The sequence below is a fragment of the Empidonax traillii genome, unplaced genomic scaffold (genome assembly GCF_003031625.1).
Source record: "Empidonax traillii isolate 1590-97213 ecotype Southwest subspecies unplaced genomic scaffold, ASM303162v1 scaffold104:size2570737, whole genome shotgun sequence".
NCBI classification, from domain to species: domain Eukaryota; kingdom Metazoa; phylum Chordata; class Aves; order Passeriformes; family Tyrannidae; genus Empidonax; species Empidonax traillii.
Genome location: NW_020955297.1, coordinates 635,542 through 661,365, shown reverse-complemented (window position 1 = coordinate 661,365; position 25,824 = coordinate 635,542). Strand labels below are relative to the sequence as shown.

General features: G+C 45.6%; 1 protein-coding gene across 4 annotated transcripts; it reads right to left on the bottom strand.

Moving 5' to 3' along the window:
• Positions 1-1,932: 1,932 nt before the first annotated feature.
• Positions 1,933-25,335, bottom strand: QRICH1 (glutamine rich 1). Of its 4 annotated transcripts, none has more exons than XM_027882279.1 (11): positions 25,230-25,315; positions 24,151-24,211; positions 20,290-20,619; positions 11,291-12,307; positions 7,842-8,019; positions 7,077-7,231; positions 6,359-6,473; positions 4,930-5,038; positions 4,423-4,574; positions 3,646-3,736; positions 1,933-2,867 (listed from the first exon to the last, which is right to left on the bottom strand). In XM_027882279.1, exons 3-11 carry the CDS (start codon positions 20,596-20,598, stop codon positions 2,675-2,677), a joined length of 2,319 nt encoding a protein of 772 aa, XP_027738080.1. In that variant the 5' UTR covers positions 20,599-20,619; positions 24,151-24,211; positions 25,230-25,315; the 3' UTR covers positions 1,933-2,674. The 4 variants fall into 4 exon arrangements, with proteins under 4 accessions (XP_027738080.1, XP_027738081.1, XP_027738082.1 ...); XM_027882280.1 differs by having other exon boundaries at positions 2,170-2,867; positions 25,301-25,335; XM_027882281.1 differs by lacking the exon at positions 24,151-24,211 and having other exon boundaries at positions 2,170-2,867; positions 25,230-25,326.
• Between the last annotated feature and the right edge of the window lie 489 nt (positions 25,336-25,824).

The following is a 25,824-nucleotide window of genomic DNA, read 5'->3' as shown; positions in this document are numbered from 1 at the left end:
CCTCAGCAGATCCCTCTCCTATGTACATCTGAACAATGAGAAGTAATGGAAACACCTCAGTCCATCAGGACAAAACCAATCATCAGGAGATCTACACAGCTCACCATGTGCCAAGTTTCCCTGTTACTAATTGGTATACTCCAGGGTCAAGGAGAACTCTTCCCCTACAAAGATTTTAGATCATCCTGCAGTGAAGGGTAGTAAGGAAAGTGCACAACCTAAAATTTTAAGGTTAACATGGAATTCTGTTTCCCCAGAAAACGCAGCTGAAATACCTGTTCATCCCTAACCTGCAACTACCCTGATGTTCTGTCATGTTATTGCAGCTTCTGGCAACTCTTAGAGTAAGAGGTGACTCCCAAGGTCATCTAGTGAAGCAACTGGTACAGGGGGTATCTGGCAGATGGTTTAACATCCACTGCACTTCTGACAGAGACAGCCAAGGCAGGAGACTTTGCAACTCTGCTCAGAAGATGGGACAAACTGCCCAAAAGAATGGGAAATCCACTCCTGCAGGCCTGTTGGGGTCCTTGAGCAACAGGCACATGCAACCGCTTGAAATACCGGGAGCCTGCCCCAACAGTGTCCTTAACCTCTTAAATTAGGGCCAAAGATGGACATTCCAGTCACTAAGATATGGTGAAGGGATTAGAGGATTCTGACAGCTGAAGCACTGCTGATGATCCCAACAGCCACTCTGCCAGGGGGCAGTGCTGGATCCCAGCAGACAGCTGCCAGCATGACACATTACCCAAGCACCAGCTTTGCAGTTCACCCACTGGGACCTGGGCACCAACCCCAGGCTGTTTTCCCCTGGCCTACCTCTGAGGGCAGACACTGAGCTAAGAGTCTAAAGTAGAGTGCAGGTTTTACAAAACAACAGTGCATTGCTACTTCACCTCTCTACACTTGTTTGAGCAGAGAGTCCTACAGAGGGAATAAACTGCTCATACTGACAACTAACTCGAGCACACGGGCCTCCTTGGGAACATCAACGTCAATACGAAGCATCAAGGGCTTGGGAAGTCTCTCTAAGCTTGCACGCCTCAACACTGCTCACGAGCACAAAGACAGGGAACGTTATGGCTACTCTCATTTACACTGTGCACAACCAACAGAGAGGGCAGACCTTCCTTCTCAGTACAGACAGGTACTGGTCAACAGAGGCTTCAGAAAAACTGCTTGCCTGTACACAAGTTTAAGTTCTTTTACTGTAATATATATTTAAGTATTTACCTATGTATTTTGGAACAGGGAAGGGACATGAGGTGGAGAAGCAGGGAAGACAAGTTCAAGAAGCAGGGAGTCATCTCTCTGCATCCAAGAAGCTGGTGGCACAAATAACAAGCCTGGCAAGTGATCTCCCATTTCAAGCACAGTTGGCTACCCGCTGGGTTCAAAAGAGCAGACTATTTGTTAATGATATAAAATATCGCAACCATTTAAGATGAAGCAAGGCAAGGCTACAGGGCTGGGGTTTATGATCATGAACGATGCCAGGAGCTACACAGCTGTGTTAAAAACTGTGAAAAGGCTGTTAATAGCAGGAGTAAGCCATATGCTGCTCCTGGAAGGCCTTTTCCTTCCAAAGCCCCTCCATCATGCTGTTGGTGTGATGTATTTGAAAAGGAGAGGGGGATTTTCCTAGGGGTAAAGCCACAGAACATGAAGACAGCCTGATCTGGTCTCACAGATCCCATGTTCCTAGCCTGGCACTGAGCTTCCATCAGCAAGCAGACATTCAGGTCCTTCAACAGAAGTTTATGCCCTTCAACCTTCAAAATTTGTAGGGGTGAAAGAAGTCCAGCAGAGTTGAGCTGGAAAGCACAAACAGGGATGAAAACAACCAGTTTGCATACTGATCTTTGTATAATGACCCCCCCACCCTCACAGCTCACTCTTCCCCAAATAAAGACACATTGTTCAATGGCATGTTGAAAAGACGTGCTCGTCATTCTTAATAAACAACTAGAGTAAGAATACATAAGAGAAACAGGGTGGTATCTTTATATGATACACAAGTGTATGTTACAAGAATTCCATCAGGCACAGAAGCCTCAAGGTTTAAGGCCTCAATGTTAGGCCAAAAAAGAAGAGTGTGGTAAAGTTTGTACTTTTAACATCTAAAAATGTCACTTAAAGGTCTGAATAGAAATTGTTGGTTTGTGGTTTTTTGTATAAATCATAATTGCAGTTCACTCTCTCCTCTTTCTTCCAAGATATCAGCAAATTAACGTCCAAGCACAAGAAAAGAAGATGCCTGCCTCTCCTCCACTGGCTGAGCAGGTCCATCCATCATTCTGTGCCCTCTAGGCTGCACGTGCTCCAGGGAGACAGAGGCCCCGGCCAACCAGGCCAATCCTGTAGTTCAAATTTTCTACATCATAAAAAAAAAAAACCCAGAGTCAACCAGCAGCTTTCCACAGCTCCCAGCTTGCAGGGGATATGCAGCCTCCAATGGTTCCAACAGTTTGGTGTGTTGGGTAGGATACACAATGGGTAGGTTTTCCTTTAGATTCTTTTAAAGAGAAGAAGCCTAAAAGGGCTTCATAACTACACCAATAAAAAACCAAAAACTTAGGCATCTCCTTTAGTGTAAAAGTCTGTACAATTTCTCTTTGCTTGTCCCTCCCCCATCACCCTGCCCCACCCCTTCTGAGCCACAAAGGATGCCTTAGTGCATGGTGCTGGCATTAGCCACGGCAAGAGCTTCCTGAATCTCTCGTATCACCAGGATCCGGGTGAGCATCTGCTCCATCTGCTCTCTGCTGATCGGCTGGATGGAATACCAGATAGGGCTGTTGGGGGCCACCACTGGCTCCGGTGTCAAGTAAAACGTGTCATTCCGGCCTTTCACACTCTGGGGGCTGCGTGAGGAAGATCAGAAATAACCAGACTAACAGAATGCCCTGGAATGGAGAGACCACCACTGTCCTCACCCCAGGCTTCACAAATCCTGACAGTGAACATCTGGCTAATGAGATATAAAGGTACAGAGGTACACCTAGGGACAACATTGGTCCCAAAGTTTTAGGCTATGACGAGCTTAAAAAGCCATGGTGATGACTACAAGGAAGTAATTTTTGTTTCATACTGGTAAATATAACACACACACGGCTTCAGGGGTCTTTCAGAGTGAAGCAAGGATGAAGTATTTTCACATTCAGGCTACCTGCAGACCCATCTGTGAAGAGGAACCTTTACATTAAATATCAGAATCATCACAATTTAGAGACGAGTCCTTTGAGCCTCTCTCCAATCTCTGTAGCAAGTCCTCATTTTTGTTGAGAAGCTAATTTGAATAGAACCCTAATCTCATCTCCAGCAGTGGATGCTCCAAGATGACTTGCAACTCATAGGCAAAAGAGCGAGCTCATGCCAACACTGCAAACCTCCAAATATAAGATTAGGAGCAGCCAGTTCACAAATCAGGATTTGTCTCTTAAATACCCCAGAAGTTCAATTTACATGCCATCAGAGTAATGCCCACCCTCTCACATCGACACCCTCCCCATTTAAGTAAATTCAGGCAAACACAGAAACTGTGCCAGCAATAACACACAGTCCTGAGAACTAGGCCAGCCACAGGGTGCAGTTCCCCAGTCACAGCAGACAAGCCCCACACACATGGACAAGAGCTCTCACCATTTGAAGAGGTAGAAGTCATACAGCTTTATCGGACACCTCAGGGGGTTCTCTGGATTCTCGGTCTGCTCTGCATACATGTCATCTGTAACTACAAACCAGCCCCCCAGAATTGTGTCAGTGTGTAAGCACAGCACACCGAGCAGTACCGTACAGCCTCAGCACTCTGCAGCACCTTGTCACCATGCAAGAGCTGGCAAGAAACATATGGCTGTTCCAGGGCAGAGGCACCTGGCTGTAAATGCTCAAAGCATTATATGGAGAGTTTGCTTTATCTCAAGGCTACTGAAGTTCACAACCCATCCATATCCTTCTTTCAATTTCTCCTCTACCAGTGCCCAAAAAAAGGGAACTCTCTCTGAGACTGCAATACCTCAGCTACATCGTGTGCTTTTAAGAGGAGAGATTGTACTTACATAGGGGTTCTGTATGGGTTCACATGAATCAAGGTAAGAGAAGCCCTCCCAAAGAATTTTCTCCGTATCTTCATAAGCACTTACACCCAATAGCCTCTTTGCCCATAAAAAAACAAAAGTAACAAAGAAGTTATCCTTAGTTCTTGATGAGTCTCATATGCCTGAGGTAAGGTATGTCCCCAGGCTTATGATTAGAAGGTACTATGCTCTCTTGAACCAGAATACACAGAAAACTCAAGACTGCCGGGCTGAAGGTAACTGTCAGAGCCTTGGATTCCCTACCTGCAAACATCTCCAGGTTCATCCACTTCTTCAAGCCCAAGTAAGTAAAATATCCCCAAAGAAAACTACTAGACACTACCTTTCTGTCCTGTCTGGTGCATGCCTGGAGCCTTCATATAGCGGATACTCGTGCTTTTATCCTTGGGATTAGAAGGGTTCTTCTTGGTCTGCCTCAGCACCTTGGAGAAGGCCAGCTTCATGTGCTGGTCTACTGTTTTCAACAGGAAGTATCTGAGCAGCAAGAACAGAGCACAAGACATTCAGAGGCAAGTAAAGGATACAGTCATAACAGCAAGATAGTTATGTTTAATTACTGCGAGCAGGCTGAAACTCAAACCAACCACTGAGTTAAAGCCTTTTTCAGCAGCAAAGCATGCAACAGCTACAAATTCAGTTTGCTCTCTGCTAGCTCACTTTCTTGTTGTACTGCATCTTCTTTGCCTGATGGGGCTGCAAGAGGGCTCTGTGTGCAACTATTCAAAACCCGTGATTTCACCCTGATCCAGTGCAGCAGTTCCCCATCAACCCTGTCACGGCGTCTGAAGTTCTTTTATTCCCCAAGATTCCCAAAGATTTAAGTACTTACTTTGTATTGAAAAACATCAGTGTAGTGAGCAAGGTGGAAGGGGAGTGAGCTCCAAGCTGCTTACACTCCCACAGCATTTCCTCTGTTACGTGACTGGAGAGGATGTAACCTGCAACAATCAGAAGTCAGCATCACGGCAAGACACAGCATGAACACAGCATTTTATAGTCTGTAAGTACTGAAGAGCATATAAATCTTAAGGGAAAGAAAAGGAGGAGATTCTCACTAATGTCAAGATTCACTGCTGTGCAAACAACTTTTTAAATAGCAGGTACAGTTAGGAAACACTCATATACCTACATCAACCTCTAGCTGCAGAGAGTGTGCTTCTGCAATATGCCTTTACATCCTAACCCATAGAGAAACAAATACGCACTTTAACAGCTTTTAATTAATGGCTCGACTCCAATGCAGATGCTCTTAATCCAATAATATGTGAGAGCAGGCAGGCCAGTGTAACAAATCAGCTCTTGGCCTTGTGCACAGCTTTAGTCAGCACACAGTGCCAAGTGATGCATTTGGACACATGAGTAATCCTTTGATTCTCAGATATTTTTTTTTCTTTTGTGTAGAAGAGAAATACTATACTCCAAATACACAGATATACAGAAAAACAGACAGCACTATGAACTCCAGGGCTTGTGGAATGACAAAGCACAGATCAAACAGCCAGAGGGAAAACAAAAGGATTCCAAAACTCATGGTGCTACTTAGTCATCTAGCCTGTAAACATCAGCTACTTTTCTGAACACAAGCAATAGCTTCTTCACTGATGTCCAGTCTGATCAAAGGGAATGAAGCAATGAGAAACCAGGTTTCCATGCTCTGAAAATGCAATTCTTGATCTACTTCTCATATGCAACTCTGTCAAAATCTGCCTCCTCTGGAACTGCTCTGCCACCCCCATTGCCATCATCTCCTGAACACAAGGTTGAGCTGCAACTGATTGCAGCACTGGAGGCTCTAATCACTCATTGTTTTTTGACTTTGACACTCAGTTGGTCCTGCAGACAGTATCCATCTGGCTCCATGGCACCATGACAGTGCTGTATTATCTCCCAAAGTAACAATACATATTAGAGGCAAGATGTACTAGCACTTCAGATGAGGAAGCTTGATTCAAATCAAGGATCAGATGGCTTCCAAGTAGGCCAATCTCGCGACACATTACAAAGTCCCAAAAATCTGCCTTCTGACGGGTGACAAGTGACAGAAAATAATGCTCAGCAACAGTCAGGGCTAGAGCCTGACAAGTGCAGTACCCCCAGCATTCACTAAAGATGCAACATTCTTCTCCATGACTAGCACAAGCTGCCCTAGGGACAGCAAATACTTCAAAAGGGTTTCTATTCAGACTACACTCGAGAGGTAGGTTCAGTTTAAACATTCCAAACTGAAATTTTTTAAGTTCTTAAACAAAAGTCCTTACCAAGAGGTGAAACACGGGGCTGTATGTCCTTGAGAACTTCGTGCAGCCATTCAGTGAACCGAATATAGTAGAGATCAGAGAAGATGTCATCGACTCGGCCATTTTCAAAGAGATACTGTAAGACATTCACAACACAGTCCAGTACAGTGGGAGCCAGTCAGATGTGTTCAATCCAAGTTATTTCACATGACTGTTCTTTGGACATCACTTTTTCAGGTTATTGACAGAGATGCTCAATTCCCCTGTCAGAGTTTACCTCTGTTCCTGCAGCTTTTCCAGAAAGCACTCTAGCATTACCAGCTCAGATTTCCCACACCACACAAAGTTAAGTTCTTGCCTGTTAAAGCTTCAACTAGATTAGGTTTTGACATCGACAACTTCTTCAAACATCATCCAACCCTCCTCCTCCCGCTAAAAAAATTAAAAGGATTTATTATTCTCACCATGATATTGAACTCAATTATTAACAATTCAATTATTAACAATTTCACTCACAGGTGAAAGCACTGCTGTGCACTAATGACAAGTCATCTGAGGTTTGTTTTGTGGGGTTTTTTTGTTTGGGTTTTTTTTTTTTTTAGGCAGAGAGACTTTTTTCATATAAAATTGTTGGGAAACTTAATAGAAGTCACAGTCTCCATTATCATAACCAAGAGTTCTCCCTATACATGCTGACAACACGCACAGCCCTGCAGCACATAGAGGTGTCCTCTCCTACCTTCTGAATACACAGGAAGATATAGTAGAGCACATCTGGATCATAGGGTTCACCATCACCATTCCGAGCTTCTCGTGTCATTAAGCACAGACCATAATTCAGCTCAGCCACAGCTGAAGAGATGAGATCTTCCTGGAACCTCAGCAGCTGACGCCCTGGAAAAACAGAACAAAAGCTGTATTATTTAAGCCATAAAGCTATATTATTTCCCAATATTTCAGGAATGATTTCCCACATCTCCAGCTTCCTTATTCTATCTGGCAGGTCCAGTAGTACCTCATTCCCCCAGTACAGTAAAGTAAGTTCAAATAAATCAAGACCTTAGGCTGTCAGATCTCCTAAAAGATAAATGGGCAAGAGTTTAACACAAAGATCCTCTGCCCTGCCAAAGACATGACTATTGCCTTCTATTACTATGTTCACAATGAAATGTTGCCCTGCAGCAACATGAAAATAGCAACTCTGTGACTGCTCTACCAGCTTGCCTGGCATTCACAGCCTGTTTGTTCATCCATGCACCGCACTCCTGCAGTGCCCTTTTCTACTGCTACCAGGTGCTCAAGGGGGCTCAGCACTGAGCTAATATCTCCCTTGAGACATGTCCTGTGGCAGTGGGAGTACACCATAATTCATATTGCAGAGTTTAGATTTAAAAACAATCACTGACTAAACAAAAGTGTTTTCCAGAGTGGTAAACACCTAACATTTTAGTCATTCCTAATCCTACTTGAAAGGAAACAAAGGCCATGTTGGCATGGCACTTACGTCCAATAGGTGCTAGTCTATTTTGAGCTTCTTTTTCCAGCTCTGCATTCTTGGTCTGTGCCCAGCTTTTCCACACTTCAAGACCTTCCTCTGGCTTCAGAGAGTTTGGAAGTAGAAGTTCAGGTGAAGTCTGCGGCTGTGGCTGTGGTTCAACTTCAGCAACCTGAACAGTTTGAGCCTATGAAAGAAAACACTTCAGTTTATATGCACCCACTTCGGTGTGCAACAGCGGGACAAAAAACAAGTAATGCCACAATTATCTCTAGCCCCAGGACACCAGCTTTCTGCATCACTCCTCTCTAACAAAAGGAGTTAAACTCAAGGAATGCAACTTTTGCTGTCCAACCTGAATTGCTGCTCAAAAGAGTATTCCACTCTCCAGGAACACTTTTAGTTTGAAGGAGCACATCTTTCTTCAGTTAACTCGTCACACTGAACCACCACTAAAGTCCACCTCACTACAAGAGTGGCACATGGCCCCTCGCAGACACAGCAGCTGCAGAGACTGCCAGCCCTGGCAGGGATGAAGAGGAAGGTGACATCAGCTTTTCTAAGCACTGCTGCTCCACACCTGAACTGCCCTGAGGAGGGTTTGGGGTATACAACTGTACATTTGCTGTACACGGCAGGCATCCCTCCCCACTCAGGCTCTCTTTCACTGTGCAGTACATAACAGGCACACAGAATAAATACACTCTGTTCTTATCCTCGACAACAGATAAGATTAATTCATTTATAAGAGATCTAAAGCAATTAGACTAGAACACCAGCATCAAAACATCAATTAAGTTGCAAGGCGATGTTCTCAAAATACCAAATACTGGTACAACCCACTATTGTGTGAATACAACCCACTATGATTACAGACCCTAAGACATCTCCACACCCTTTGGAAGTTTACTTTGCAGCACGACCTTAGGTCACCGAGAATTACTGCCTCAAACTGAAACTTACTTGTCAGGCAACCAATGGCACCAATCCAAAACCAGCAGTGAGCCCTCCAGCTGCACCCACTCTGCATTCTTCACTACAGCTTCTCAATTCCATGCCACAGAAAGTGTTGTAGCTACCTCAACTAAGGGCTTTACAGACCTTAGTCAAGCTCTCACTAGCATGCTAAAAGTTACAGAGATAGCAATTCTTATATCAGAACAGTTTTGCTTTCTTTCTTAAAAGTTACCCCAAAAAGAAACTTTTCCTTTGATACTGCCAATCGTCAATATTAGTGAAAATTGTTCTGACAGGACTAGAAACCACAACAAAAATGGCAGAGACACTCTAAATACCTGTACCTTACTTCATATAAACAAACAAACCAACCAAACAGTTTAAGAGGCAAAGTCTGCAAGAATCTCAAGACTGGAGTTTTCCAACTGCCTATGGCTGGCTTTTCATTTTCTCCATTAGCTCTTATGAGCTTTTTGCTCACCATCCCCTGCAGCAGCAGCAGTGTGTAGCACAGCTGCAGAGACTGAAAGGACCCAGCTTTAATCAAGGCAGATGGCGACAAAGTTTAAGTTGTGAAGTAGAGCCTTTGCCTTAAGGAGGACAGAGTCCAAGGGTGAACTGACACCTCGTTGTTGTAGGAGCCAGGACTGAGCCTCTGCTCCCCTCCAGAAAGGTGTTCCATTACTTTCCGGAGAGCTGAAAGCTTCCCAGAGCCAAGCCCCTCCTTCAGCCCAACCCAAGGGACAGTGTTCTGCCCTGACCTCAGACACCTTGCCCAGCATGAAGACTGGACACAGTCTGGAGTTAATATGACAGCTGTTTCTTAACAGACTTATATTTTTCACAAATAGAGCAAAATAGCTGCAACTTGCCCAGATTCCACAAAAGCACAATGCCAGAGGACAGTGCAGGGCAGGCAGGCAAATTCCTTCTCAGTTTCACGGACAGCTTTTTTTTCCCCCTCTCAGCTTTGAGAGGGACAACTCCCAAAAGTCTGATGTTCCCCTATAGTAGCTTTATTGGCCTCTTAGAGTGCATCTCTTATGAAATTGCCTCTGTATTTAGAGGCTTATGCCATACCTCACACACTATAGAACTGGGATCAGAAAACTGTCTGATACCCAAGAATTGCAGACCACTGTACACAGGAATACACAGCATCAGCAGAAGCTTTACAAGTAACTATTGAAGAAATTATGGAGCTAATACCTCAGAAAGACTCCTAAGAATGTGGCTCATGCTCTTAAAAGACCCTACAGCAAGTCTAAAAATCCTATTTACAAGAAAGGCAAAAAGTTCTATCAATTTAGTTTGTTTAAGCAACTGTAAGTGAAGTGATCTCTGAATTACCCATAAGGGGAAGAGATGAATTACAGAAGGCTCTTTGAATGTGATAAAACAAACAAACAAACAACCCCAACCACAAAACCCCTCATGCATTACAAGATCCATAAGCTGTGGCTTAATGTACAGCTTTACAAAACAGGGCATTCAGGATCTGAAAGTTATCTAGAGCTGTAGGGAACCCTTTTTGGTGAAGACCTTGATGGGCTGTAGCCCATGATCAAGTTAGAAATGATCAGACATGACTACAGCAAGCAATCCTCCTTGTCTCAGTGCTTACTGATAAAGCAGAGGGCACAGGCACCTTTATAAAGCCAACAATGCTATTTATGAACTGGAAAGAATTTGTGCCAACAGGTACGCTAGCAGGCTCAGGTATTTTTGCCCTCATCCCATTCAGCAAAAAAAGGCTTTGACAGATCAACCACTTTTCACTTTCTGGTAATAAAAAAAGTCAGTTACATCCATTTGCACATTTAAGAGAGACCAGTAATAGCCCCAGTCATTCAAGTTTTAAAAGTCCGTTTGAAATAATCTGTGGCTTAAAGTTGGCAACAAAGCCTTTAAAAAACACCAACAAATGTGGCTGCCATGTCTGCCACAGACTATGAAGAGGTGTTTCCTTGCCACTGCTCGTTATTATGCCCTTGAACACCAGGTACTTACCAGAAGCAGGACATGGTGCTAGATAGCTACACTTGATCCAGGAAGTTTGCTCACAACTAGTCCGATTTCGACACTTTAGCCGGGCACTGGTCCCACATAACAAAGTAACTGATAACTAGATGACTAGTATATATTTGCACACCTTACTTGGCTGCAATCATCCCTGCCTGTCCACTGCAACCTCTGAAACAGCTCAGGAGAATACTGCAGACCTGCTATGAAGAAGCTGGCAATGAGCAGGTATCTATTTATTTACACTACGAAGATCAAAACTGTACTTTCTCTTGGGCAGTTTTGAATCCTATAATTGTGTACCAATAGTAACACATTGCTGCAGTCTTACACCTATCCAGTACCCTATGTCATGCCCAGGCTACTGGGACAATCACATCTCTGCTTCCCAGACACCAGCTGTCTGTTGACATGCTCCCTCTCCACCACATTTGCAAGTTGTAATCACAGACTGAGACCAAGAAGTAGTTTTAACTTACTGAGCAAGTAACTTGTAGCTGCTGCTGCTGCCCTTGCTCCTGGGGTGTGGGCTGCTGCTGTTGCTGCTGCGGGTCCCATATGTGCACCGTCTGTGCCGTGTTCTGGTATGTCCCTGCCACAGCCTGCACTGCCACTGGAATGTGGATGTTGCCATTCATAAACTGTGCCGGAAAGATTGAATTAGCAAGAGTCTGCACCACTTCCTCGTGAGAGTTCTTCACTACTGAAGTGCTTCCCACCATCTTATCCTTGTCATCTTCCAGCTTCACGGTAGCCAGTGTCGTTGGTGAGCCACTGACGTGGACGGCATTGTAGGCCTCCTGAGGGATGGCAATGTGGGTTATGTTTTGCTGCTGAAGGTCACCACGTGGCTGAGCGGAGTAAACAGGGATGGTCCAAGTCTCTCCAGTGGGGCTAGTAATGGTCCCAGTGGCACTGTACAGGTGGGCACTGTCCACTGTTAACAAGTCTGGCCTTAAAGAGACGTAACTTTGCTGCTGGCCCTGAGGAATGGCCAGCACTGTGGCAACCGGCTGCCCTGAAATAGCATATGACACAGTAATAGGCATATCCACTTTACGTTTCTTCACTGGCTGAAGGACACTGGCAGAGCTGATCCGCCTCTCTCCCTCTCGTGGGGAGCCTTGTTGAGAAGGAGGAGGTGACAGTGCCCCGACTGTTTGGATCTGTATCTGCTGGCCACCAGTAATGGCCTGTCCTGCCACAAGCTGGGCCTGGATCTGCTGGTGTTGTATGTGTTCCTCCTGTAGCTCCGCAGCCTGGATCTGCTGGGCAGTCTGCACATGCTGCACTTGGATCTGAGCTGCCTGCAGCTGCGATGGGCTGGGGCTCTGAAGAGACTGACTCTGTATTGTCTGGGATGCCTGCTGCTGAGCCTGGCCTTGGATCTGCACTTGGACCTGTATTGGCTGCTCCGAAGCCTGATGGACAGAGAGCTGCGGAGAGAGCTGCTGGGCGGAGACCTGCTGCGGTGACTGCTGGACCTGGACCTGAACCTGCAACGACACCAACCAGCAGTTAGACATCAGCAAGCATCAGCAATTCAACAGAGACGGTCCATCACTGAAGACTTATGCTCCACATCTTTTATGCTCAGTTTTATGATTCCATATATTAATCCATTAGTAAAGATCTCAGGAAAATGAAACCAAGTTATTCCAGAAATGCCTGGTTGATAACAGCAAGATGGTAGATGTGTTTGCTCAGCATTGCACATGACCCCACTTCTAAGCACAGACAGAACAGTACATGAGCTACATCTCCACCCTCAAAGCTCTGCGGGCTCAAGCCAACAGACTGCATCCTTGGAAGCCAAAAGAGTCTTCAGACCTATCTGTACTGCTAAAATGTTACTTCAGCACAGGCCCTGCAATAGCAAGACTTTAAGGTCACACACATTACAATTGCAGGAGCTCACCTCAGGCTTCCCATGCTCTAAAGATTGTTACACTACTTCCCACCCCGGTCCCCAGACGGATGCAGGATCACTTGCAGGCAGTAGAAAATATGGGTAAGTTGAAAACAGCACTTGGCTCTTTCTACATAAAGCACAGGGATATTACTTCTAAACCAACCACTGATAGTAATGCTACACAAGCAGGTGTTAGCACAGAAGGCTGCAAGTTCAACCTCAATCTTTGTCATGCGCTAAGGGCCAACACTGCAGCATTTGTTTTTTAAACTTCAGAAGTATTTTTTTGGCAACTATAATTAAAATCATTTTTTTTTTCATTTACTTATTCCATTTAATGCCATTTATTGTCCAAACTACTCAGTTGTATTTTCTAGCTCATGCACTTACACAATGCTGAATAAAACAAACAAAACATGTTGACTTGATTCCAAACCTCCAAAGTTCCTTTCATTTTAGGGCAAAAGAAATAAATCACACCCTCTCATATCAATGGTCATTTGTCCAAGGTCTGTCACAATATCTAGCAGCAGCCCAGGGGTAGACTCAAAGCCAGGAGTCAGAGGTAGCCCCCCCACACAAAGTTCAAGTCTGAACTGCTTCACATCCCAGGCCCCAAACCCAACTCCTCTGGTATCTTCACTCCCAGGGTGCTGAGCTCTGAGCCCTGCTCTCCTTGTCCAGACACTTCTCCACCATGACCCTCATGTTTACACAGACAATTCATCACATCTGCCCTATCCTAGAAGTGATATCCCAGGTTCCCATGATCATCTGCTTCTCCAGGCTTCATTAACACCTTATCTTAAGGGAGGGAATTCATTACTCAACAACTCTCTCTGGAGGCAACACAGACTTACTTAGTTGCAAAACTACGTCTTCCTACTCACACTCTCTCACCTTTTTCCACCTCACTCCCTGGAGCTGGTCAAGCTAACGCAGCATTTGCACAGAGATGCCACACTAGTAGCCAACCTGACAATACTACAGAGAACTGTCATGCAGGTTTGCATTGCACAGAATCTCACTTCCCAACATCTTCTATAAGAAGTCTTGAAAAATGTTAAGGATTCATTTACAGCCAATTTCAGCCAATTGAAGAGCTGCTAAGGAAAAAAGTGGGGTAGAAAAACGCAACACTTGTGGGTCAATTTTATAAGTCATCTCCTTTTAAGAATTAATTTATTTCCAGGAAGAATAGGGTACACTTCCTTCTGGGAACTATGTGTATACTGTAATCCTGATGACGTGGACTATCTATAATAATTTCCTGCAAGGTAACAAGAAACATGTAACCTTATGTCAGCACGACAGTTTAAAAAGCTGCATCAATTAGTAATGTGATCAGGCAGTTAACTGAAAAAGAAAAGTCATCTATGGGATGTTTCCTCCATTCTATTTGATATCATATTGCCTTGCAGCATGAATACTGCCTTGGGCAAACAGGCTCTAGCATGGATCCCAGGTAAGAGTTCAGTTTAAGGAAGCCATTTGCAATCACATCCCTAAGGCAAATATTCTCTAAAATATTCAATTTAAAAAATCACTAATATAGTCCTTAGTACTAATTTAAGTCCTTGTTCAAAAGATTATCTGCAAGGCAAAGGTCAAAGACTGCAGAAACTTAATGAATTACTGCACTAATTTATTTTCAGTTTCAAAATTAATGCATTACTGCACTGATTTATTTTCAGTTTCAAACAAGAAACACTTGCTTTACCTGCTAGGATTCAAAATCACAGAAACAGGCAAACATGGCATTTGCCCTGTGCTTCTGTAATGCTTTCAGAATATGCACAGGTTGACTGAGAGCACCTTAAAAGTATCCCCACCTTCTTTCCATACACAATTTTACATAACAGTTCCTGTTAGTGCCATAACATATATAAAGGAAATAATTTTTTTTCTGCTAGCAGTAAGAATTCAAAGTCTGCTCCTGCACTGACACAATTTTATCACATAAGTGCAATTAGAAAGGTAACGGAAGAGGTTAAAGCGAGAGGCATTGTCAGCAAGAGGCCTGGTCTAAGAACAAATGCCACAAGAGAGCATTTGCTCCCTTCTGCTTTTGTCCAAGAGACTGTTTCAGTTTGAAGGGACTTACACTGATCACCTTGCCCAACTGCCTGACCGCTCCAGGGCTGATCAAACAGCTCTGCTGTTAAGGGCCTTGTCTAAATGCCTCTTAAATAAGGACAGGTCTATGATACTCCCCAGGACTAAATTCTAACTCCTACAACTGGGAGTTGTAGTCTTGCTACTGCTTTAGAGCCAACCCTGTTATTGTTAACACCCAGAGAATGAGTTCAGACCCAAACAAGATGAAGTCAGACTCTAGAATCACTTGAAGTTCTCCATGCTGCAAACTGCAGATATGCTTCTGACGAGAGGCTGCTCCTATTTAAAAGGATACTGGAGCTTTACCTACCATGTATTACGCATCCCCTGTGAATTACATCCATTTTTAACAACTGTATCTTGCAGTAAATCCCTCTCTATGTTCAAGTACGTTGTACCCAGGAGGGCTACAAGCATTAATTTCAAATTTACAGGCTTCACCCAGTCTGAGACCAGAGCTTCTTACATTGACCTCATTGTCCTTTTTTAACTCAGATAGTGAATTAGACAAAGAATTACACTAAACATCATCAGGAGATGATTTTTTAAAAGACTCTGTACAAAGAGGAATGTTTTAAATTTACAGGCCAAGACCAACAGGGAGGATCTTAAATCTTCACTTTATGCTGAAGATTAAAGCAAAAATGTTATGCTTAGAATTCCTGGGTTATACTGGTGCAAGAGAGAAACATGTGAAGTTACCAGTACTGAAAAATTACTTATTGCCAGAAGTCTGGATCCAGCAGCATGAAAAGAATCACTTCCCAGCAGGCTACCATCACAAAGAAATGCCTTTTCACCATGAAGTAGCTAGAAGCTGGATCAAGTACTAGCTGACTAGAGAATCAAAAGCATTAGAAATCAGCCCTGTACCGAAACAGGAGGGCAGAACTAAATTTTTAAGATTCCCTTAAAGGAAATCTTCTGTCACATTAAGATCAAAAACATATTCTTCCTCAACTGAGCACACACAAAGAGTCAATAAGTAACCCCACAAGCATGAGAACAGCTGAAGCCTGGTTGCCAAAACTTTTTTCCTCATGGTTGATAGACAAACTTCCAAGTAGGATTCGTAACACATCTGCCCTGTGCAGATTCTCTGCCCAAAAAGGAATCAAACTGCAGAACTGCAGTACTGAAACAATTGAGATTTCCTTTGCTTGGTAATCCTTTCATCTGTGGACTTGACTGGACGACCTAACTCCAAATGAGCAAGTACCAACTCTTTCCTGCATGGATTTTCTGATATCCAGCTCACCCTGGAGCACCTGGCATGCTCTTGAATGCTTCTTTTCGCAAAGAGATCTTGGATTCTGAGGCTACATTTACAGTATCAAGTGGAAGTCCACACCAAGAACAGACCTCAGAGCAAGACTGAAAACCTATTAACAATGTCCACACTATACATTCCAGAAGACTATTTCAAATTTAGGTCTAGTCTTGCCCACTAGCCAACCTTGACAAACATCGAGACACAAGATGACATCTTCCAGCTTGGCTTTGTCTGGAGGGAACCCCAAGTGACAGGCTCCAAACTTACAATCAGCAAGAAGGGGCAGGTGGCCAACTTCCTATGACAAGTATGCCCCAAATCCCCCCCAGAAGTAATGTGGGTGCATCTCAAACTTCCCACACGAAGTCAAACACTTGGACAAAAAGTTATGAGAGTGTGAGAAGAGTAATCTCAATTTTTTTAGCCCAGTTTAAGGACAGAAAGCTTAAAACACACTTCCTTCAACAGTTCTAAGCTAGAGTCCAGCACTAGAAACTAACACTGTAACAAAAAAATCCTTCTAATGTTACAGCAGAAAGTGTATGTGCAAGTACAAAACAGATTTAAAGTATAGAGTAAGTGAAAACACTGATCAGTGAAGTAGCAGGAAATGTTGGAACTTGTTATTTAACTACTTTACAGGAAGTCCTTTGCTATCTAAGTAAACAAGGTCTACAGGAAGGGTACAAGTCAGCTTTTCAGAACAACTGCCAGATAGATTTTCACTCCAGGTTTTTCCTCTGCTCATTCATCAACATCAGAAAGAGAATTCCATCAGTCAAATTAGGCCTTGGGTGTGTTTGAACAGTTACAATATCAAGATTATGCTGTCAAACTGTACACTGGAGCGGGATTTAGGCCTAAGACAGTTAAAAAAAATGAACCAAGAATCTCTGCAATAGAACCCTACTTCCATATACAAGTAGGTGCTACCTCAAAAACAACACTCTTGACTATAACCACTCTTCGAAGTGTTCCACTCAGCCCTAGCAAATGCTAATTAATACCTGATGCTACACAAAAAACATCCTGGCATGTTTTTCAAACATAATAGGAACTGTACCTCCAAGTCTTAACTGAAAGGTATTTTACACAGGTCTTTAACTATTCCTTACACAGTTCTGTGATCTGCTTACCTGTACCATCCTCCCCTCAAGCCCTGGCCAAGAAACTCTTGCCACCTAGACATCAGCCTGTTCATAAAAAGCTGAAACTGAGGATCTTCCCCATGTGCTTCCTAAGCAAAGATACTTTCTGTCCTCTGATATTACTTCAGTTAAACCTTCTCATGGAAGAGGAAGAGGCACAAGAGGTTCGCTGACCTCTGCGGAAACACCGTATTCAGTAAGCAAGTCAGCGCTGACACCTCTTCCTGCTGGCATCACCAATCCCATGGCCTCAATGCACAGGACCAACAAGTAACAATCTCACCAAAGGTAGGGCTGATAAAACTCTTACTTAACTGGAGCAAAACACAGCCCTTCCCAGCCACCCCCTGATGCAGCACAAGGTGTGACAACTTGACATGCTAAACTCTTTCTTAAGACCACTAATCGCCCTCTGTGGTACTGGGTGTGGAAGGAGCTCCAGGACATTTGAACTGTGGCACCGACTTGTGTGTACGACCCAACAGTTGCGTCCACTCAGCCTTTAAAATAAACATTTGGCAACACTCTGTTGAACCTTTTAGGCAAGAAAATACTGAGGTGGCAACTTCTTCAAACAGGAAATTTATTTTGCCAGGATAAATAAAAGCAGCAAGCAGTCAAACACTGTCTTTGATTGTCCACAGCAAGTAAAACCCAGGATGAAACCTGAGCACTGTCTATCCCTACGATCATAAGGTCATCATTAGCACTTGCAACTGTGAGGTCATCTGACTGGTCGTATTATTAGCCACCTTCAGCAGCACTGTCACACTGCCAGACATAAGCACAGTCATTCAAAGGGTCTTCCACTGATCTGCAACTGGATTAGCAAGAACTAAACAGATTATCGAGTCAAGTACTGGGATGACACAAGTTTAATCAAAAGCTAAGAGGCTTCGGCAGACGACCAAAATTTTTCATAATACAACACAAGTAGTATTTTAGCAGAGGGAGCCAGCTGGACCAGGTGTACTGCTCTACGGGAACTGTCACTCCTCAGAGCCACAACAAAATTCAGCTTCATTCAGACCCTGTGCTCTGCCACTGCTGACACAGTGACAGTCCAAAGACAAGTGAACACTAAATCGTGGGTTTAATGTAAATCATGTCTCAATAACAAATCTCGAGAGACAGAAAAACACTCTTGCAAAGGGGTAAAGACATTTTTTTCCACTCTATTCTCACAGAAAAACTTCAGGATAATTCTGAGCTAGCTGATCAAATACACCTGAGTCCAACTGCCCTGCTAATGCACAAAAGCTGCAGCTATATCTAGTACCAGATGTGCCACTAAGTGTTCTTAGGGGTTGTAACACCCTGAAGTGAGCAGCAGGGTAGGCAACACAAGCGCTAATTATGGTCTGTACTGACAGATGGGAAAGCAGACATCTAAAAGCAGAGGCACATCAAAACCAAGGAGGAGATAGTAGACAACATTCTTCGGGAAAAGTTGCTGAAATCTTGACTTTGGTCAGAAATTTTTCATATTCAGAGTGCAGGCCATTCAGTTTAAAAATCAGGAACAGGTTGCTGGCAGCAACTCTGCTTTTTTCCAAGAAGGTCAGGTTATTTTTCTCTGGAGTATATGATATATGACCTCCCTCCCTACCTCTGTTACTAGAATACTTGCAAGGGTCAAGCCTGAACTTTGAGTAGTTCTGAAAGGAGGCGGCAGCAGGAAAAAATTAGAGGAAATAAAAAAAGAGATTCCTTTTGACTTTTACAATTGGTTTGGGGGCCTTCCACATCTTCAAGGTTGAGGCACTCAAAAGCCAACCCTCCTAGTTCTTCCACTGAAAAACAAAACTTCTTCCAAAAAACATAGTAGCTGGCAGAATCAAAACCACTCTTGATCAGTTTTAATAGACTCATGCAGAGATCCAAGTCATGTCTACAAGACTAGAGGCTTTTGTTCTTCAAAAGCCTTTCAACACAAGTTACTGTAGGGCAACAGGTTGCAGAAGTTCCAGTTAAGCATTCATTTTCTCAATAGAGAGTAATTGGAGATGAGTTACCAGCGAAGGAGGTAAGTTTGTCTTTGCTGTAGGATAAAAGCACACAAGTGAGCTGTTAGCACAAGTCTACTGCACTGCACCAAGTTCCCACTACCTTATCTCCAGTTATTTGTGGCTCCATACCCTCATTTGTTGTAAAAGAAGAGCTCACACCTCTCCATTCTGCTATGGAAGGCAGAAGAGTAGCAGAATTACAGCTGTAGACAGAGTTCAGCTGTCTGGAGACATTATCATAAGAAAACCTTAGTTCTGCCACCTATGAACTCTTCAAATTACAAAATGTGTCTGAGGACAAAAGCAGTTATCTTAAGTTATACTTTTGGGGTCTTTTTCCCCTCTGGTGCTGGATTTTCTCATTAAATACTTAATAAAATACCTAATGTAGTACATACTAAAAAAACATAATTAAGACAATTCCCTCCACTGTGCAAAAGGATGATCCACCTTGATGCATATGCATATATGGAGTTCCTTTCCTGAAATGTATTGTCTCCTAGTTCATATCCTAAGTTGACTCCCTTGCATTTCCCCCTCACTCAAAAGCCAGTTCAAGAAAGACAACTTTTGGAATGTTCAAGTAAAACCATTTAAAAATAACTGATTTCATAAAAAGAAAAAAATCCTGAAGGCAAGTTAGATCCCACAGCCACCCTAAACAGCCAGATAGTCAGACAGGCAGAGGAGGGTGGTATTTATAGCAGCTTTGGAGCACAAGGCTTCGGGAGTTGTGTACGCGCCAGAACTGCCGACCATTTCTCCAAAAGGTGACACCACTCCATTGCTATGTACGCTGCTCCTCCTACAGCGGGGCACGAGGGAGGCACAGTCAAGAGAGAAATTTACTACCAAATTCCTTAAATGAAAGGAAAATAGTGCTGTTCTATATAAAGATAATTGGTCCTGCCTCTTAAGTACTTGTCTGAGGCTTCAGGTTAGACAGCAGCCAGCTCTGAGCACTACTCCACGGGTTAGCAAGTCATAGATACATTTAAAGAGGATTTCGGACACTTACCTGTACTTGCTGGGGTTGCTGAACCTGTATCTGCTGCTCTGGCTGAGTTTGCTGCTGCATACTGGTTGTCACAGGACAAGCAAGTTCAAGCAAAGACCCAGCCACCTCTGTGCTGTCCGTGTAAATGCAGTTGCCACCCTGCTGATACACCATTGTGGTGGTGGCTGTCTGCTGAAACTCCTGCAGAGCTTCTGGCCCCTTGGAAGCCAGGGAGTCCAGAAACTCCTTCATCCTGTGCTGGGGGATTGTTCGTGCCTTCACACGGACGTATTCTTCAAAGGAAATGGTGTTCTCCAGAGAATTATTCATATTGCAAGGTCCTCAGGGTTCCTTAAGGAAAGAGAAAGTAAAAGTCTTAACTACAGCACTCCGTTGACGCAAGGATATTCCCAACTCCAGTAACTAATTTCTCATGGCAAGTACGGTATGAAAACTGGCAAACATGCACAGCCAGATGCCCAAGACAGATGCTTTAGTTTTATGAGGCATCTTGTGCTACTACACATTTCTCAGATTAACCCTTGGCAGCTCAAGGGAGTCTGAATGATACCCAGGTGTGACTGCAGAACTATTCACCGAGTTCACTGCCACGTAATCTCTCCCAGTTCTGTACCTCACCCAGACCAGGCGAGTCCCGTACCAGACAAATCCAGTCGCACATTCCATTTGTTTGCAGCATGCACTATTAGCAAGAGAGGCTCAGAAATCAATATCTGTGGCCCTGCTTTGCAGGCACAGAGGTGGAGAACCGAGCAGTATGTTCTATCAGGCCGTGCAGGGCTATTCTAGGCAGCTAATGGGAAGCACAAGGGAAGAGCAACAGATGCAACATTCAGCCCATCGCTGTTAGGACTAGGGCAGCCTCATCGATTTGAATACAACAAGCAAAAGGAGAGCACTGGAATCAAGAGATTCCTCAAATAGAGAACTACACGCATGGAGAAGCAGAGCTCTGGAAATGACAAAGGCAAAGGCAACAGCATCATCAATTCTTGATCTCCTTTTAATAAAGGAAGAGGTTAACATGAAACATGCCATGTATGAAGACAAAAGAGACAGAAGAAGTAGTCAGGTGATCAAGGAGGAAGTGAAAGCAAAGAAAACACCACCACCACCACCAAGAATGACTCCACCTGAGAACATCAGACAGCTCTAGGGTATACTCTGACAGCATTCTTCTCTTATTGACTTATCTTGTTTAAACCCACAAATTGTTTTTGCAGTGACTATACTGGTTGTTTCTAAGGCACTAATTAGCCTTGATAAAGCATAAATAGATTTGAGCTAAAACAGCATCAGATACTGAGACAGTTGGGAAAAGAAATGAAAGAGCAAAAGATTAGGACTAGCAGAGGCAATTCAGCACTACCAGATCAAGCTGCATAAAGGAGGAAAAATGGACAGACATCACCACGTACATTATGACAGCAGTTCTAAAAAGAACAGGTACAAAAGAAGAACTTTATGTATCATTTTACCATGATTTAACAAAGCAGAATCAAGACAGAGATACGTGAGTGAACGTAAGATTGCCAAAGCCTGCGTGGAAAGGAGAGTTAGCTCTAGGCCTTGCCTGGCACTCAAGCAGATTGCACAAGTCCAGCTCCAATCATCATCAAAACCAGGGAGAGCTGGAGCAAACACTAACCCCTTTTTGTGTTAGGTGTCAGCAGTCCAAACTCACAGCAGTTTTTGTTTACATGGAGGGTCATGGCTAGTGCATTGGACCAGGCTCACAGGAGAAAAGAATATCAAAGGTAAGGGGAACACACATGAGGCAACTTACGTTCTATCTATAGTTTCTGGACTCACTAAGCTACACTTGTTGCTGTATGAGATTATTACAGAAAATATTCTTAAAATATGCAGAAATGTTTAGTAAAAAGCACCAGTTAACAGTGTTCCCTTAGCAAATCCAACAGTTCTGTAAATATCACCATACAGAGGCTCCTGTAGAGCCCACCACCGGACAGAAAAACAACTCTCCTGCCTTTAAGAGACACCGATCTGACACATTTTTGAGGCAACTCTGGGTGACAGAGCCAGTTAAGACTATTCGCTTCTCCAGGAGTAGTAAGTACTAAAAGTACTTTACACCACTATAGGACAGGTTAACCTTTTCCCAGGTGTGAAACCGAGGGAGAACAACAATGGTAATTCATCTGCAATGACTCAGACAAGACCTACACCAGGTCTTGTGAATGTGTTTTGCATCTAACTGTGAAATGTTGTTACACACTGAGGCTGTAAAACAGATTTTCAGTGATTAACTCGTCCCAGTTTTCTACTTGGAACTTGCAAGTATTTGACTTCAATATTACGGCGAGGCTTTCAGAAGAGCATCATCATTTTGCATGTCCACCCTGAGGAGCACCAGCAGACGCAGCTTTGAGAGGGAAGACTCTTCTGAGGAATAAGCCTCAAGGATGCCACTCTGGGATCCCAGATGTGAACATCATAAGTGCTGTTTGAGATTACAGGCTCTCTGACAGCCAGCTGCTGCTGAACAGGATGGGCTCACCTCTCCCAAGTCCTGCCTTCTTCCTTACTCCTCCATTGGTGCTTATCATGTTGTAACAACTCAGTATCCACCTTCTGTTAATCTTATCAAAAGAAGAGAGTGGGGAGGTCAGCAAGGCCGCTGTTTCTAACAACAGCTAACCATTATCCCTCACTTCTGCTTTTGGAAGTCCAGCCCTTCTGCCACAAGCTGCTCACAGGTACATCATTCTCCTGCATAGCAGAGACCAGAAGCCACAAGAAACCCAGAAGCACAAGCAGCAAGCCCAAAGATCAAGGAGAGGTCCACCACCAAATCATCACCTACCTCTTCTAACCACCAGGAAGCAGAACAAACAGCATAAATTTCTTAGACACAAATCCTCAGCCCTCCTCAGCTGCTCCATCTCAATTAGTTCTTGTTAGCATCAAAATCAAGAGCCTACTAGGCCAATCTTCTCCTACTAGTAAATATTTCTGTGTCACAGGGAATCTCTCTTTTCCTCTCTCCTAGCATGGGAAAACTTGCTTTATATATGCTTTAAGTTACCACACTGAGAGCCACTAATGCCTCAAACAGTGAGATTCCCACCTTAATCCCTGTAGCATTCCAAGTCCCAGGCATGGACCAGAACGCCACTGCAACACAGGGCATCTGTTTCTGCCCTTGAAGAGCAGCAGGATCTTCCCTGGGTTTTCTCCACAGCTCTCCTACTCTGGCAATCAGACAGGAGTTACAGGCCCTGCAGGTAACTCTCAGGGTCGGTCACATCAGTTTAAGGCTGCTTGGGGTTATTTAACTAAAAGCACTGAACCACTCAAAACTGCACAAAACTCTACGCAGCAGCAGAGGTACCCAGTCTGGAAGAAGATCAGGAAAGTAACACTGTACTCCCAGAAATTTTACTTATTAAAACTTAACCCACCTTATTTATGACATTTACATGATTTATGGCAGAAAATCTCTGTAAGTTTCCAGTGTGCATTCAACAGACCTTTGTAGGGCAACATATGCAGCTTGTTGCTGCAGTCGTCACTTTTACTGTTATTAAAACACACTAATTTGTGCATTCCATTTATCCCACAGCCACACACTGGAAACTGCAAACACCCACCCTCACGAGATCTCAGCAGCATGTTTTTAATACTGTGTTTTTAAATAAAAAAAGAGCATCGAGGCAATAAGCTTCTCCAATCAAGGAAGGTAACTCCTTTCTGTGCAGCATAACTGCATTTTTTTCAGGAAATAAGTTCAAGAAACTCTTTGAAGATCATGAGCACATACAGTTAGTTGATAAAACTTAGACTGAGGTTACTGAAAACACACACACAACTTGCAGCATGTGGACAATCTCGACTCACCAGTCACCATGTTGCATGTATTTCTGCTGCTCTTGTCCTGAGCTCTTAGACTTGTAACGTTCTGGAGAAGACAGAACAAAGAAGCCCTTTCCATCCCCAGTTCCTCTTTCTTTATTAAACCCATTTTATTTTTAATATTTATTCCATTATGAAAAAAAAATAATCAGGAAACAAAGATACGATCATCCACGCAGCTAGCAGCTCCTACTAAGGAATTGCAGGATGCCCAATTCCTAACCATCGTATCCCTCAGCCTGGTGAGCGTTACTGGGAACGAGTGTGTGAGCACATCTGTCACAGGGCGCCGTGCGGCGACAGCCGCAGCACGGCCGTGACACCGGAGTTACTGGCAGACAGAACTTAGAACAAGGCAGCAGCAGTGTACCATATCCAGAGCCCCCACTGCTCCCCCCGCAGGTGTTGCCGGCGCTGCCCCGACACTCGGGACAGACGGGAACGCCACAGGCCGCTCCAACACGCAGCCCGGACGAGCGAAGCTCTGCGTTCAGCCCATGAACCATCGGCCGCGGTTCCACCATTGCAATGCCCGGGCGGGCGACGCGCAGCTCGCGGGGCTTTCCCCGCCCGCGGGGACCCGGCGCTGCCCGGGCCACTCCCGCCGCCTTTGTTTCCCGGCGGGGCGGCCGGGCCGGGCCCGCTGGCGGCGCTGCGACACCGCCCCCCCAGCCCCGCCGGCTGGAGCCGTGTCGGGGGCTCGGCGGGGCCGGGGCCGCCAAGGGCCGCGCACAGGCCGCGCCCGCCGGTGCCGCGCCACCCGGGGAGAGGAGGGGGGCGGCGGGGACGAGCCCGGTGCGGGCTGGGGGGACACGGGGACAGAGGCAGGGGCCGCGCCCCGCGCGCGCCCGGCCGGACCGCGCGCGCCCCCGTGGGCCGGGGAAGCGCGCGCGCGGCAGGCGGGGCCGCCCCCTCCCCCTCCCCGCCGGGCCCGCGCCGCCCCCGGAACCGCCGCCGCCTCCCCCCCGCGCCCGACGGGAGGTCCCGCTCGGCACCGCCACCACTGCGCGCCCCCCCCGCCCGCCGGCCCAGCTGCACCGCGGCGCGACCCGGCCCCACCTCACCCCGGCCCCGCCGCCGCCGCTGCCTCGGCCCTGAGCCTTTTCCCCTCACAGCTCCCTGGGCGCCATCTTACATTCAACCCCCCGCAGCCAATCACCGCGCAGCCCCAGCCTCGCGAGAGCGCGGCCCCCAAGCCCCGCGAGAGCTCGGGGCCCGGGCCCGCCCCGCACCTTAAAGGGGCCCGGCCGCGGGGGGGGGCCGCGGTGGGCGTAGCCGCAGGGGGGCGCCACTGAGCGGGGGCGCGCGCAGCACACGGGACACGGTGCGGGACACATGGGGACAGGTGGGGACAGGGACAGGCCCTGTCCGGAGTGCCGGGAGGACCCACGGCGACACCGGCACCGCGCGGCCGTTGGGCGGCGCCGGCCGAGGGTCCCCACGAGGGTCCCCACGCGGCCGCTCCAGTGCTGCCGTGCCGTGCGGTGGCGGCCCGGCCGCGACCCCCGCGCCCCCCCCGGGGCGAGAACCCCGCGCCGCCCCGTGCGGGGCGAGGCCGCTGTGTGGTGGCTCTCCGGGGACCGCGCCGAGGATCGCGCGGCCGGTCCCGGCCCTGCCCCTGCCCCCGGCGGTACCGCGGGGCGGAGGGTCCCCGCAGGG

Bases quoted from the DNA above. Each gene is read 5' to 3' on its own strand.
- QRICH1 (XM_027882280.1), bottom strand. From the start codon at position 20,598: ATGAATAATTCTCTGGAGAACACCATTTCCTTTGAAGAATACGTCCGT. The intron at 12,308-20,289 runs GTAAGTGTCCGA...GTGTCGTTGCAG, and splicing joins AGCAACCCCAGCAAGTACAG to GTTCAGGTCCAGGTCCAGCA. The intron at 8,020-11,290 runs GTAAGTTAAAAC...TTTCTTTCATAG, and splicing joins AGCTACAAGTTACTTGCTCA to GCTCAAACTGTTCAGGTTGC.